The sequence below is a fragment of the Prunus persica genome, chromosome G2, assembly GCF_000346465.2.
Source record: "Prunus persica cultivar Lovell chromosome G2, Prunus_persica_NCBIv2, whole genome shotgun sequence".
NCBI classification, from domain to species: Eukaryota; Viridiplantae; Streptophyta; class Magnoliopsida; order Rosales; family Rosaceae; genus Prunus; species Prunus persica.
In genome coordinates, this window is record NC_034010.1 from 24,023,722 (window position 1) to 24,039,863 (window position 16,142).

Consider the following 16,142-nt stretch of genomic DNA (forward strand, 5'->3'; position numbering starts at 1 on the left):
ATAAAAGATAAAAAATAAAAATAAAATTATGCCAGTAACAACTCCATCAGAAAAAGTATTTCCTAAAAAGAAAAGGTCGCACTCTTGATTTGTTGGCCAATGGGTCTAGCCAAGTAAAATGGGGCATCGACTTGCAAACTAGTGATCTCAAGTTCGAATCCTAATGGCAACGTGGCGTGTGTGTGAGTACCCCCTCCCCTTATACTTTAGACTATCGTTTCTACTTTTTTTTTAAAACTGCTTCGAAGGTGCAAACTGAGCTATTGCCTTCTTGATTTATTAAACAAAACTCGTCATACATTATCTCAATATTTAGAGAGCGCATTTTGTGCATTGGTAGATGCAAATAGAGTTACCCAATTTTTATACAACTTTTGTTTCTATATTTTTTCAGTTTTCCACTGAATACTTATGAGTGCCTAAAAAGAAAATCATTGGGTTTTACCTCATCCACTCCTCCACAGCAGAACCAAAACCACTGATGTTGAGGCTAAGTGTACACCAAGAAGTAGATATGAACCATACTCTGGTCAACCATGATACTCAAAACTTATGGCATCCTTAGCGGACCATGTCTACAGCAGAGCTACTCAAACTCCCCTAGGCTCAACGAACACAGACGTAGTCCTTGGAGGCACAGTAAAACATCCTGCAGAAGCGTTGTACGTAGATCTCTTGACAATTTCATCAGTTGACATTACCTAGACAAAGTTTATGTTAAAGAGCTATAAGAAAACAAATCAAGGAAGTCTACACTTGAAGCAACTTCAAGTGATATGAACTCAGCAAGTAGATATGAGCTGGAAGAAAGAAACAATATGAAAATAACAGCCTTAACCCCACCACGTGAATGATTTACCTGCTCAGGATGCAATTGGAGAGTCCTAGCCTGAAGAGAAGGACTTGCAAATGACACCTCAGTTGGACATGCATTGACGATAACCACAATGTATGAGTAGCTGTGCAGCACAAATGTTTATAAATGAATTATTCTACCTATCATTGGCATCATAAAAAAAAAAAATTAAGGTTTGAGATATTGATACTGACATTGGATCCAGCTGAGATAACCCTGGCACTCCTTCATGACCATCTTCAATGCTCATTACTATGACTCCAGGGACAAGTGAAGGACCAGTATTGTGGAAACGTACCCGTTCCTGGAAAATTGAATATTATGTATTAAAACTTGGGGAGTGAATTTGGTTTGTTGTCCCTTAGTGTTTGCATTCTCAGAGCATTTTCAGCTCATAATCTTCTGCTGTTATACAACAAGTATGTATATACTTTTCCTTCAATTTCAATTCCGGGATAAAAACTTATTACTTTTGTATTAGAACATAAGTGTGTGTACAAGGCCTCTCACCTGAATAGCATTTGCTGTCCTCAAACGGAATAGTGGTGAAGAGTACCTAATACGTAACAAATTTGAGAAATTTTCCACTGCAGCGATGATGTGACTCTTCTGAGGCTTAAAGGATGGATCTGCTAATCTTGGCTTGAATCTGAAACAAAGAAACAGAACCAGAAATTATTAATGGACAAAGTATACCAGTCACTCTTAAGGGTCTGATGCCAGATACACCATTAGCAAGGGTTTTTGCATCAAATGTCAACCTCACTAAGAGATATACAGGATCAAATGATGTGGAAATACATAAGTGCTTACAGCGGCCAACTCTTTTCATTTTTCTCTTTTGGAGGAAGGCCAACACCCCAATTGTTAGAACTATAAGTGAAGTCCAGCCTGAGAATCATAGCAACCAAACGTAATATATGAGAAGGACGGAGACATGTTACAGCTGGCATTCATTACTCGATTAGAAAATATGACAAAGGAGTGGGATTCTACTTAAACACAGAAAGCATCCAACTTGAAACTTGGAAGTAGTATTATGATGGAGATCATATACTCATTTTAGAAGTTAAAAATATGATTGCCCAAAATATTTTAATTTTATGTAAAAATCATAATTTAGATAGGAACTTGAGAACTAGAGGTTGACCTATTGAACCAATCACCAGAATTGTACGAGTCACGATCAAGTGATTTCGACCGCAGTATCTCATCACCAGAGTGGAAAAATGGTATTCCCTAAAATTAGGAAATCATTTAAACAATGAATGATCATACAATATACCAGAAAATTAATTATAGAAAAACTCATTATCAAACATATAAATAGTGCTAACAGCCTGCTAATATTGACATCAGAAAACTACAGTCCCAACTGAGGTTAGTCAAGCTTGCTGAAAATGGTCAACTAATGAAGTCGGAATATATTTCATTTTGGGGGTACTATACTAAGTGTCAATGCAAGTTCATTCTACTTGAAACAAATTTAAAATTTGGATCTCTCCGTTACTCACACAGAAAACAAAGACTCAGTATTTTTCATCCAATATTTATACCGCGTATAGGAGATGGTATTCAATCCATCATTATCCATAAGAGGCTGTTCGCCCAAAATGACCTGAATTTAAGAAATGTCTTGTAACCAATAATAAGGATATAAAGACAAACTCAACAGTCTTTTCATAAGTATCACTTTATAGTACACTACAAACACTTCATAGCCTATAGTCAACGCAATTGTGTAAAACAAACATCATATAGAGAAAAATGAAAAAGTACATGAATTTGTAATTAATTAACTTTTAATAGCATTTAAAACCTGTGCTAGTGCTATTATACTTGTCGCCAAGTGATTTATCCGGCATCTCTCCTCTACAGAAATTTCCATTGGAGTCTACAAGTAATGCATTGAGTCAGACCAGAAACTAAAAATCTGAAGTAAAATAAATGCTGTAGAAGTACATTGATCATACCTTCAGACTCACTATGTCAAACAGAGTTTCATTGTCATGAGCCGAAACATAATTGATCTGGAAAACAATCCAAGTAGTCAATGGTATGATTTTTTTTCATGTTAATAAACATCAGTGTACCTTTAAAACATCAATATGAGCAAATACATTAACATTGATGATCCTATTGTTGATATCTATTTGGAGGGGCATACAAAGAGAGAACATTGATGATCCTAATGTTGATTCTTTCCATCATCTTTAGAGAGTACCCTTTGATGAAACTCTCAATGCCACGAGGTATTTTTTCACTTTCCTTATCTCAAACTATCAAAATATTGGATTGGACTCTGGATTCACTAAAAATTCATCTAACATCCCTAGTCTCCAGGGTTCCTGAACTATCTCATTGGATCCTCAGGGTTGCCATTTCTCACCGGCTAGTATCGAAATGACATTAGGACTTGCTAATCCCACTTGACCGCTGGCACTCACCTATTGATCTCAAATCACACATTCACTAAATCGGTTGAGGGTATAAAAATATGGCTCAAACAACATCAAGTATATTCAAACAGGTGATCATAGACACAAAATTGCAAGAACTAAAGTCATGAATTCAGATGTGGATCCTTACAGTTTCAGTAGGGCATAATGTATATGCTACAGGTGTCCCACCATATGTCAATACTTCTGATCCTTTTACCTGCAGAAATCAACATATATAAATGCCAAGCTAGTTCATTTTCAGCTAAGGCATCAACAGAAACGAATGGTATGGTGCAACTGTGCAAGAAATAAATCATTCAGGTAAAAATAACACTAGAACAAGGAGCTTCTGTGTGAATGGTAGGAATTCATTGCTGATGTCAGATTAATGGATTGTATGAGTTATTCCAGGCTAAAATTAAATAAGTGAAAAAATGGATTGCGGCATACAGCCATATTGTTGCTGCAATCTATGATTTATGGGAAGAGACATTGAAGATTAGACAAGAGGTCAAAACAAAAGAACAAGTTGTTCATCAAATCGTGGATGAAATCAAAATGAATTAGCTCTCTTGTAGCAGAGAAATCTTCCAACCTTAGATCACAAGATTAGAAGCTAATTAAATTTTGTCCAGTTATCCATTGTTCCCAAAAGCAGGGCCAGACCCGGGTTTTTGGAGGCAAAGTGCAAGTTTAGATATTAGACAATATACTGCAACAGACTTATCCTCTGGAATTAATGTATACCTCTTTCCCTTCACAATTGGTTAGAACAAAGTCCCTCAGATTTGCAGCCATGCCAACCTGAATTACCATACTTGAATTAGATATAATCACACAAGGAAAAAAGGAATTACGGCTTATGACGACTTCTGCAATATCACCCAAAGGAAGAAAATAAGATGTGGATCCATATGTCATTTAAATAGTTACATAAAGGTTGACAAAAAAAACTTCAAAGAGATGAGAAAATGACATGAAAAAGAAACTTCAAAGTACCCATCCACAGAGAACTTCATTTCTGACTGAAAGTTCTTATCCCCCAGTGGAAGAAACCTATCAGTTCTAGTCTGCTAATGCAGCAGATTCCAACAATACAGCATTGTTGCCATTTAACAGATTTTCGTGATTGATTTGTACAGTGGACTAAGAAAATAATGGAGTCCAATGTCTGGTAAAAAAGAAAATGCTAGAAATATGAGAATGCACCAAGATGAGATACCTGAATGTGATCCTTTGATTCAGCAAGCATGTGTTCTGCAACAGCTTCTGGACCATGATCGTGACCATTAGGCTACAGAAGCAAGAATAAATATACTACCTATTAGTACTGAAACAATGATATATTCTACACAAGAAAGCACTTTTCCTCATAATAAGATTCAAAAGTGTAGTAATATCCATATTACTACTTCAATTATACAAGTTACAACAAAAGAAGTATGAATAGAGCGACGCTCTTTTTCCATATATGTTGATCATGCAAACTGCACCTCACCTTATCCCCGTCTTGAGTGATAGTGCGACACACCATGTCAAACTATTTCATAAGGGAGCACCCACTCTATTCATACATGCATATATAGTATATGCATGAAACTTAGCACACGTTAGCAAGAAGCCGACATTAAATTTGAAGTACTCTTACTACCCGATACATGATTATATACCTGCAAGAGTAGTCCAGTCACAAATCCTTGCTGAAGAGGATGGCCAAATGGAGATCCACCAAGTATCGCATCCCGTATTCGATCATTAAAACTAATACATTCCCAATACACAGGTAATAAGAATACTTGATATAATAAGGCAATTCTCTCTAGATAAACCAACACATAGCTATAGGCACTAGGCAGCGAGAAAAAGAAGGGAAACGCTAGTATATATAATTCCCACTGAATTCACATTTGACTAAGACAAGCCATTCCAGTACAAGGTTGAAGTTAAACCAAGGTACCTATCTATTTCTGTGTCTCTTCTGAATATTTGATAAGGAGAGAAATAAATCAAAAACAGGTACTGATATTACCCCCATACAATCCCATTTCCTAGTTCCAACACAGTAAGGAAAACAAATGTTACTCCATTAAAAGGAAAAGGAAAAATTGTACCTCCCAATTCCAGTTCCATGAATGTTGAACTGCGAGGCATTTATTCCGCGCCCATTGTTGGCAACTTCACCAAAATCCCATCCTTCACCATATCTTGATAAAAGGGGTAAAAAGGGAACATTGAGCCAAAATCATGCTATATATTCAAGAACCATAAACAAAACAACAGGTCCATAAAAAAATTCAAATACCAATTTCCAAAGCCACAATAATAGAAAGTGTCTTAAATGAAAATATTGAGTCGCTCGAAACTTACATATAGATACTTGAACCATCAACTCCATCCCTTTCCTTTGTTAGGCTGCAGAGTGCATCTTTTGCTTTCACCTGTGCACAAATTAGTATCTTTAGGCCCATGGCTATTGCACATCCACTCATTGCACCACGTGACTGGCTTATTAGAGTAACATACCATTGTTCTTCTCATTATATGACCCATAAGATCAAACCGGAACCCATCAACCTGCCAAAATAGTCAGATGATTAATCATTTCAGAATCTCCCGTTAAAACTTAAAAAGGATAAAAGTTCAAACGTTTTACAATCGAACAATAAATCAGTACACATTATACATATAAAAATAATAATAATTCATGCTGACCAGGAATAAAAGAGTTTTCATTTCAAATGTGACTAAGAGAAGCTGCTTTGAGGTATTTAAGACACCATTTGACGATCAAACTCTCACCTTATAATCAACTGCCCAGTGCAATAGATCATCAACAATTAAGCGCTCAACCATAAAATGCTCACTAGCAGTGTTGTTCACACATGTACTATGCTCAATAAAGCCATCTGTATTTCTTCTCAAGTAGTATCCTGGAACAATCTGTAAATAAACTTTAAATTACAACGGAAGAATGGACAAACCAATCAGGAAGACATATAAGATAGGACAGCAGTCTATATGGGATCTAATGACAAATCACGACCTTATCAAGAACAGAATTATCATCAACGGGCCCACTACCATGCAAGTGATTGTAAACAACGTCCAAGACAACGCGAAGGCCAAAACGGTTAAGCGCCTGCAACCAGCAACCAATATAACCTTTTTCCCATTATTTTTCACCCAATTAAACAGGAGGCATACAAGGGACCACTATAAGCAAAAAACAGGAAAGAAGGAGGAGAAGAGGAGGGAGGGAAAGAGAAATTATTTTGTATCTCCTGAAAGACAGCAAGTCAATGAAATTCGAAAATGAGAGAATATAGAGCCAGTTAGGAAGACAGAAGCAAAACTTAAATTGACCGTGCACTACATAACTTAATTATCTACGTCACTCAAAAGAAGCATTAAACACAAGATTCTTGGCACAGTTAGTGAAGTGACAACACAATATCCCGACCTGAACCATCTTCCTAAACTCAATTGCACGGTATGTACCATTTGCATTACTTGCATAGCTTCCTTTAGGGACCCCCCAGAGAACAGGGTTGTACCTTCAAATGACAGAATGAAAAATAAAGATCAAGCCAAAAAGTAGCTTAAATTGACAATGAAAAACAAACTGGCAGGAGCATACCCCCAATTATACCCATCGTCATTTTGGATAGCTGTAATTAGAGCTTGTTGCTTATCTGAATCTGAAGGAAACTTTTCAAGCACCTCAGGATCTGGCCATATGTCATACAGAGGAATGGTTACAAGACAATTTAACTACTTTAAGCCCAACCACATTTTATTTCTGCAACACCAATCTGTACACGGATAACTCATACATCATAATCTGCTTGGTATCAACATCAATGCGAAAGGACCCTTTCCATTTAAACTTGTTTTCCCATGATGTGAGAACCCCTGAATGGGAGCAGGCCCCACTCATGTCCCACATGCTTATCTATAATTCTTAATTATACATCTCAGCGCATTTTCTCTATGACTTCAAATGGAGCCAGATCCGGCATAGACTTGTTATTCTTTTTGGGATCCACAGACACATACATACATACATACATACATACTGTATATAAACATTACTCAGCCACATGTATGTTCTATAAGAAATCACCAACTACATCAAATTCAAAGAATGAGAGAGAGAGAGAGAGAGAGAGAGAGAGAGAGAGAGAGAGAAGAAGAAGAAGAAGAAGAAAGAAGCAGGAGTACTGAAAATAATTCAACTTTGCAGTAATAATGAACTTTTCCAGGCTGGAAAGCATATCTGCAACCAAAAAAGAACATTGTTTTATCTATTTTTTAAGTGTAGGGATTGAGAGAGAACAATGAATTCCCTTACCTACACTTTTCCAGTTCTCCTTCTCATCATCAACACCTGCAAATTGGAATGCTGGCAGTAGATGAACATGAGTTATACCAGCATTTGATAATTTCTTCAAATGAATTGCACCCGCTGAGTCCTTCAAGCATTTAAATATGTATTGTTAATTGGTAAACTCTCATAGAATTTACTTTTCCTTTCATCCATCCTGTATAATCCACATGAAACTGAATAACTAGAATGCTTACAAAAGACCAATCAGATGAAACAAGCTTGTTCAAGATACACAAACAAAGGAAACTAAGCATGACCAGTTCCAGTGTGCAGACCCTACCCACTAGACAATCACTCATGAAAAAGTTTCTTTACATTTTAATTCTTAAGTTTTTAATTAGTATACTTCAGGTATACTTGGGTAACACCCCTCTTAATACAGAAAATTTCATATCTTCTAGGAACTGCATCAATCATCAGGGCAGAATAACAGAATTACCTGCAAAGTGAAGGCAAGATATCCACCACGAAATTCAGGATGCACAGCCTGGTCACTGGCACTGTAATGGCAACTCAGTATATTAAAATGAATACCTACAGAGTTCATACAATACCAAAACAATAATCATATGTGGAGAAACGAACACATATTACTCATTAAAAGTTAAACATAACATATATCAATAGAGATCTCTTTCTAGAAAATTGGCTGAAAGTGGCATCATATTTCTTTTTGTCGCAAAGTGGCATTATATAGATCCCAAGATTTATGTTGCATCTTAGGAGAGAAGGGGAGAGAGAGAGGTTTTGAAGTGATAAAGCATAAAACTTGACACCAGACGTCTCTTTCACCAACAACTCTTCTGTGTAGCTAAACACAACTTGAAATCCTATAATGTGTAATCTTTAAGTTGTTTTATGATTTTCATACATAATTTCTAAAAGTAAGAATTGAAGCTGAGTTCATAAATACTATAAATCATATGAAAACTAGTAATTACCTGAAATCTCTTATGTGCAACTCATAAATACTTATGTCAGAAAAAGAAAGTATATCAGGTTTCTCATCTACCAATTTATCCCATCCTTCAGGTTTTATGTTATCAGAATCAAGATTGACCAACAATGTCCGCCTACCATCTGATGAGAGCCTGCTCCAACAAAAATTAAAAAATATTAAATCATGGGAAATATCAATGTGCAGGCATATAAATCAATGTCCATGACTAATTACATACTAGCGGATAGCAGTGCTGCATAACTTTAGAATATGAAAACACCTTAGGTATTATCGGATAACTGTTGGCTAAATGAGACAACCAGCATACCCTCTGGCATATGGATCGTTTGCATAGCATTTTTCAATTCTCAAGGTGCTTGGATGATATACAGACACTTCATACACGTAATAGCAGCCTTCCCAACTTTTTGGTCCTTTAGTACTCCAAACGCCATTAAATTCCTCAAGTTGCACTACTTCTAGGGGACTCCCACCTGATGGCTCCTTATAAATGCAAACACATACTTCCTGCTTTGAAAAAACAAATGATTGCTTAAGTAAGTAGGACCAAGAGAGCATTAATAAAAACCTTATAAAATATAAGATACCTGAGCCGTAGGCGCCCAAAGGTAAAGTGATACTGATTGTTTTGAATAAAGTGCACCAAGGGGACCATTATATGAGAACAAGTCATCTAGGATACCAGGTAATTGCAGACCAGTAGCATCACTGCACCTTCCATCAGCTGTATAACATGAAAACAGATAAACCATATATTCACTGGCTGGAAATTAAGCAACTGCAATTGAACTTTTATGTTGATCAAGATGCACACAAATCACACACAAGGTAGTGACTCTATGTTCCGTTATAAAAGTGTTAGAAATGGTGAATTTTATGCATTTCAGCACTCTCCATCGCATGTAGGCCTCAACACTCCCCTCATGTGCAAGGCTACAGATCAAAATTTGAAAACAGACGGTAATAATCAGTGTTCATTTTTTCTTCACCATTTTATAAGACTTAGGAAGACAATTGCTAATCTAATTGTGCGTTTATCATAACTGACTGGCAAAGACCAAATGCAACAACATTCTTACAATTGAAAGTAGCAACAGCCAATTGGCATTTGAGAAGAGGTTTGGCGTCCAAATCAGGGGGCACATTAAAAGCTCTGTAATCTTTGATATGAGGAAATTTTTCTTTCACCTAACAACAATCATTTTGATACATGGTCAGTTCTAAGAAGTGTTCGACTTATCAAGAAGTTACATTAGGCAAAAACAGCAATAAGATGGTACAAGCAAGCAAACCACGAACGACCAACAACAACCATTGATAGGTCCAAAATAAAAATAAAAAGAACACTGCTTCAACAGAAAACATAACATCTCACATTTTCTGGAAGCCCGTGTTTATCTTCTTCAAGCTTAACTTTTACATCCTCACCTGTTAGCAAAGAAGTCTCATCATACTTGATTCTTATATTTGAAATAATTATGATTCACCACTGAGTAAGAGTTGGTAAAGTCCTTACCTAGAATTCCATCACTTGTAAGAGATAAAGCAGCAGTTTTACTAGCCAATAAATAGCAGGAACCATTTCCAACATACACATTCCAAGCAATAATTGATTCACTAACCCAGAATGCCCTTGAATACAACAAGCTACCCTGCAACCCACCGATCATAACTTAGCACGAAACCTCCATGGTATGGCCATATCAAAATTCAATTTACCATTTTAATCATTCATTCTTTATCTATAATGTCAGTGACTCCAACACAACAGTAAAAAAGTTTAATCCTTTAATTAAAACCCACAACAAATTCAAATGTATTCATCTTCTGTTTCTTCAAATTGGCCATTTTTTAACTACTTGGGTTCCAATAATGATGTACACTTCAAATTTCTTGTTTTTTGGTACCAAATTTCAATGCAACATTAGCTTCCGAAATGCATGGAAAACACTCTGGAAAATCTCAACAGGTTTTGGGAGCGAGAGCAGAAACCTGAGAGGTCGAAGTGGACTCCTCTGCAGACATGTATAAGGAGGAGGCCGAGCACTGCAAATTGGGTTTTCTGAAAACCTTGGCGGAATGGAGTGGAAGTGGGAGAAAGGGTTTCACTTTGGAGGTGAAACGGCGCCGTAGAGAAGATGAAGGGCACGTGGCGCCGCGTCGACGAGGGAAATGGCAGTTGACAGTTGGAGCAGTTGGTGATGGGTAAAGAAGAAATGGAGAGGTATATAAAGGCATTGGTTTTCCTTCAGAGAAAGAGTCTGTGTGAACCTCTGAATTTTGCTGGCTTTCAGATCATTTCTGTTGCTCTACACACTAAAAATTTGTTCTTTGATTTTCTTCTTCTCTGTTTTAATTTTTTTTTAATTCTTAGTCAGTTTTATCCTAAATTGACAACCAAAATGACAAATTGTTCTTTCCAAAAAAGAAAAAGACAAATTGCTAATCACCTTCTTCCTGACTGTTATATAATGTTATCCTTGAATTAATATTTCACCAAGATGACAATTTTTTTTTGGACTAACCAAAACGACAACTTACAACTCAAAAGAAAACATAGAACTGCGTGGCAGCCCAACCTCATTTGCCAAGGTGGGTAGAATGGGATTCATTCCCATCGCTAGAATGAACGTGGGGTCACAACAAATCTGATTCTTGATGCCTGATATTGAAAAGAATTGTGGGATGGGAAAGGGATGAAAGGGAATCAAATTTTTCATGCCAAAAAATACCCCTCACAAATAATTTTTTCCATATGAAAAATTGTAGTCTTTGGAAATAAATCATATTTTGTTTAAGGTCATTTTCTTAATAAAAATGTTTTTCATTCCGATTCATGATGGATAGTAAACAACTTAATTGGAATGCATGACTCTTTTTTTTTTTTTTTGAGGACTTTATCTATTGAGAGGGATGATAGCATATTAAAATCACACACATTACACGAATGCTAAAACTCGAATCCAACACCTTGTATATATTATATATTCCCTAAATTTGGGGGATCAGGGCCTGGCCAAGGCCTCCCTCCACTCCTGGAAACACAGTGGATGGATTGAAAGAAAACAAAAATAGATGGACAAGAATATAACCTGTTACTAAAGTTAGATTATTTTGAGAATATAATAACTAATGAATTGTAGAGAAAAGTATGCAAATGAGGTGAGTGACGACAATAATGCCACTTAAGATCAGATTTAGACAAAACTGACATACAATAGTGAGGACTTGGGAGGAATGGATAATAAGGCCCGAATTTTAAGAAAATAAAAATAAAAAGCGATTTTGTCAATTACCAAAATGCAATTCACCTTTCACAACATGGCCGTGGCTTAAGCTCCCATGCCGGACCCTACTTAGAGCATTTTTAAGAGAGTATATAAATGAAATAGGCAAAATTATATTATAACAACTTATGTGGCATGTTGCCTAAGGCCATCTCCTACCATGTTAGGGCTGAACTCAAATTTTCACCTCCTAAAATATAACTATTCATGTATTTTCAGGACTCAAAATTGTTTTTCCTCCAACCTTACAGACTCATAATTTGAGTCCGCAACTTTATTAAATTGTTTAAAAATGATTAATCCCTAAAAAAAAATTTGTCATTAATTTTTCTTGACATTATTTTTGTTTCAACATTCATGATTTAATTTTTTAAACATTTTAATCTAAAAAAATTGAAATTCCATAAACATAACATTTTGCTTCACTTAAAATTAAAATGAGAATGCCATTTGTAGAATTTGAGAGTGGGATCTCATTTAGATAAATTAAAAATATTATTTTAATAATTTGATTTGAATTTCGACCATTGGATCTTCTTTTTCTCGTTAAAATAAAGTTGGAAAAAATATGTGTCGTTTATATCTATTTGAGAAAGTTTGAAAAATCAAAAAAAGTTGGTGCCCATTGCTTGACACGTGGCCAGCTTTTAAAGGCTCCAAAAGATTAGATAAAAAAAGTTTTTTTTAAAAAAAAACAAGAAGATGCATCATTGGTTTTCAAAGGGAGTTGTTCGATTCCAAGGTACCTTTGATGTGAGCCTTCCACGCGTCTAACAAGTTAGCTTTGTCCTGCCATTCCTTCACGTGCTGCTCAAGTTGGATTCGTCTCGGGCCCACAGAAATTCCGCCTGGACTGGAAAGTTGGGCCAAATTACCACCCCTCCCTATACATGGTTGGAGAAGGTTTTGGGGGCTATAATCCTAAAATTTGGGTTTGGCCCTCATGGTTGGAAATGGTCTAAGCATTTGCGTCATGAATAAAGTTGGTCACCCTATGGGACTAAGCAATGTAAGTGTACAAATTAGGCCAATTTGTTCACTTTGAAGTAGGCAATATTGGGTTGTTGGGAAGAGTAGAGTAACCTATTTGCCTCTTCCTTTGGAGCATGAAAATACTAATGTGGCAAGACAAATGAGGTTTACCTACTATTTTACCTCTCTTTTGGAGATGTTCTTAGCCGTGACACAACAATGTTGTAAATGTGTCCAAAAGTTGTGGGGCCTAATTGTCAAATTCCTCACTCAGCATGTGCCTTCATGATTATCATATGGTTCAAGGTTCAAACTAAAGAAAGCAACATCCACAAACTTTTACTTCCCTTTAATTTTTATTGACTTGTTGCCTTAAGTCTAAACCAACCCTAAACCCTATGTTCTTGAATAATTCCAGTTAAACTTGGTCTTAATTTGCTATTACAACCAGTTTAATTACCAACTGAACCTTTTGCATCATAAAGCTAATTAGATGCCTTTGATGGGATTATGGCAGACACTCACAATCAAGTTGTATGTTTGGTGTCCATGCTTCACAAAAAGCAAAATCTCTGGGAGATTTGTGATCATTTGTCATGCTCATATCTTCCATCATTATGCTACTTTGATTTGATGTACCAAGAAAAAGCAAAAGTGAGATGAAATAGCATGAGCACAATTATGGCTTTTAATTGAACAATACCATCTTTCTGAAATTTGGTTACCATAATTTGGAGATTCTAATTTGATCTCCCATTAATTTCACATCAACTACAGATTTTAGAGCAGCTAAATGCTGAAAGAGATATAGATTCAAGTCTCCATCCAACATATATATGCTAAATCAAACAAGTTAGGATTTTTCATTTCTAAGACTGGCTGGTGTTTGAAACAATTTTCAAACTGAGGCATTGTGGCCATCCATTTCATGCTGCTACCTTTGCATGTGTGACAGTGTGAAAAAGATGGGCAGCCTTAGAAAAATCATGTAACCAAAAAGTAAAAAAGCAGTTTTGGTCAATGCAGAACAAGCTTTTGGTACTTGGTGATGGGTGAAGAATCAGAACCAGGCTCATCACAGTGCACCAGGCTTCTCTTGTTGCTGAAACAGCTAATGTTACTGCTAATGCAAGAGTCTTGGGGCAGAAGACGCTGCCGCGTTGGAGGAAAGATTGCAACCGGTGGAATCTCAATGGATTTGAGCTGGGGAGGAGGGTGCTGCCACTGAGGCAGAGGTCCAGCCAGGAGAAGGTTTTGAAGGAGTGGTCCGGCTTCGATTACTGCTTGCAGTAGCTTCCCCTTCTCTGGCAATACTAATGGCTTCTCAGCTCCCAATTTTGAGGCTGCTTGTGGTTGTGGCGACAATGGTGGTGGGATCGTAATTCGGTCTGCATTTGGTGATGCAGTGATGGTTTCATCAGAGTCAGAAGAGGCAAAATGTTTGTTGTTTGAATCCCTGCCTTTTGATTCAATTTCCTCATTTTGTGCAGCAACTAGTTCTTGATCTTGTTGTTTTTGCTGTTTTTGCAGCTCTTGTTGGAGCATGAGCTTGTCCAAAACTAGCCTTTGGCATTTTGCTTGAGCCTCATCTCTCTCCTGGACGGTTCTTCTTAGGAGATCTTTGAGCTGAACAAGTTCTTCTTCTCTCTTTGCAATCTTCTCCTTTGCTGACAAAATTGTTGTCTCAAGCTCCAAGGTTGTGTACAGAAGAGAATGCTTCAACTCTTGTATCCCCTGCAGCCAAATCAAGAACATAAATTAGACATGTTCATACAAGAAACTAGCAGAAAGGGCCAATTGGGTCTTTTTCAACTTGAGAAAACAGAATTTCAGAAACTTGACAAGAATCAAATACCTCTTCCTGATAGCAAAGTTCCCAAGGACTGCACTGAACTTCCATTAGTTGCAAGGATGCAAATGGCAGAGGCTAAGGCAAATGTTGGTGGTGGCTTACAAGTGCTTGGTTTCTGCTCCCTTTCCTTGGTTTTTCTCTCCTTATCTTTCTCTTCATTCATATGAGATATGAAGGTTGAACAAAACACAAAAGGCCAAAAGCATTTATAGAAAGGTCAATTGCGCGCCAAGTGCATTCTTTGTACCCTATAAATGTACACGAGGACTAAAAATATTGAAGGAAGAAATCTGAAATCTGCAGTGAGACATAAGTCTTCATCAGCTACACCTTTTACCTTATCTCAGCCGCGCATGGTACGTGCACATGCATATTTTTACCGACGAGCGATGTAACACATAACACGTTTATTGGTTCTATTTTAAACTACACTTCTCTTAAAGAGGTGGCGTTTTAATGAAAAAATTGCATGTTTACATGTGATGGATGTGACGGATTTCAAATAGAGGAATGTAACGCGTAGCTTAGTTGTTGATTACATTACTATTTACTAATCATATCTTTCGCAGGAATACGACATCGCTACTTTTTAAAAGAGAAACAGTAAATACAATATTAACTTTATTATTCCATGAACCTAAATTTATGTTTGGTATAGAACACCACCTTCTCGAATTAAACATCAAAAAGAAAAAAAGTCATATTTGATGAATGATTAAAGCCATTTGATTTATAACACTTTTTTCCCTTTAGATTATAAGCTCAAGTGTTCTTTTTGACTATTGAGAATAAAAATGGGACGGGGCCATGTATAAATGGTTGCTATGTTTCATTTGGCCGCCCCCCCATTGCTCAAACTTTGATTCCACTAATTGGTAATAGTAACCAATAAAGAAATTGCGGCTCTAAAAACTTAGAATGTTTTCTGGGTTAGGTTGTTTTTGTTTTATATATGGAGTACATATTATTTTATGACTTTTGATGATTGTATTTTTCGGAGAATACTAGAAACCCTATATTTTATTCCTCCCTTAAAAAAGCTTATAAAATTGTTCTCAACATATCATTTTAGAGTAATGTATAAGATAAAAAGTATCCTAATTGCATCAGGGATCCTAATTGGACTCGAGCATATTCTACAAATTTCCAACGCTTTAGATTCAAACTTTCATTGCATGCTGCTTCAAAATAACTTAAGGGATTGTTAGTAGCAATCGTCCCAAAATTATAACCCGATTTGCATATGTAATTTGTGAGTAATTGCACATACTCGAAATTAATTTTAAATTTTATACATGATCAGAGTAACATAAAGGTTTTTTTCTCATTACCCTTGAGAAAATGTTTTGCCCTTTTTTTTTTTTTGGTCTTTAACCAAATGAAAAC

At 36.3% G+C, this 16,142-nt stretch overlaps 2 protein-coding genes across 2 annotated transcripts; both read right to left on the reverse strand.

Moving 5' to 3' along the window:
• On the reverse strand, nucleotides 248-11,072 carry LOC18785724 (pullulanase 1, chloroplastic). Its single transcript, XM_007220209.2, has 28 exons — nucleotides 10,638-11,072; nucleotides 10,162-10,297; nucleotides 10,021-10,073; nucleotides 9,725-9,833; nucleotides 9,233-9,369; nucleotides 8,953-9,152; nucleotides 8,626-8,775; nucleotides 8,124-8,184; nucleotides 7,649-7,769; nucleotides 6,935-7,025; nucleotides 6,758-6,851; nucleotides 6,341-6,436; nucleotides 6,097-6,237; nucleotides 5,821-5,871; nucleotides 5,665-5,735; nucleotides 5,409-5,501; nucleotides 4,968-5,058; nucleotides 4,520-4,591; nucleotides 4,045-4,101; nucleotides 3,446-3,514; nucleotides 2,830-2,886; nucleotides 2,676-2,750; nucleotides 2,007-2,095; nucleotides 1,670-1,747; nucleotides 1,367-1,505; nucleotides 1,051-1,160; nucleotides 860-959; nucleotides 248-701 (listed from the first exon to the last, which is right to left on the reverse strand). Exons 1-28 carry the CDS (start codon nucleotides 10,881-10,883, stop codon nucleotides 591-593), a joined length of 2,898 nt encoding a protein of 965 aa, XP_007220271.1. The 5' UTR covers nucleotides 10,884-11,072; the 3' UTR covers nucleotides 248-590.
• On the reverse strand, nucleotides 13,612-15,178 carry LOC18786819. The gene is made up of 2 exons (XM_007218779.2): nucleotides 14,760-15,178; nucleotides 13,612-14,638 (listed from the first exon to the last, which is right to left on the reverse strand). The coding sequence occupies exons 1-2, from the start codon at nucleotides 14,802-14,804 to the stop codon at nucleotides 13,922-13,924; spliced, it is 762 nt and encodes a 253-aa protein (XP_007218841.1). The 5' UTR covers nucleotides 14,805-15,178; the 3' UTR covers nucleotides 13,612-13,921.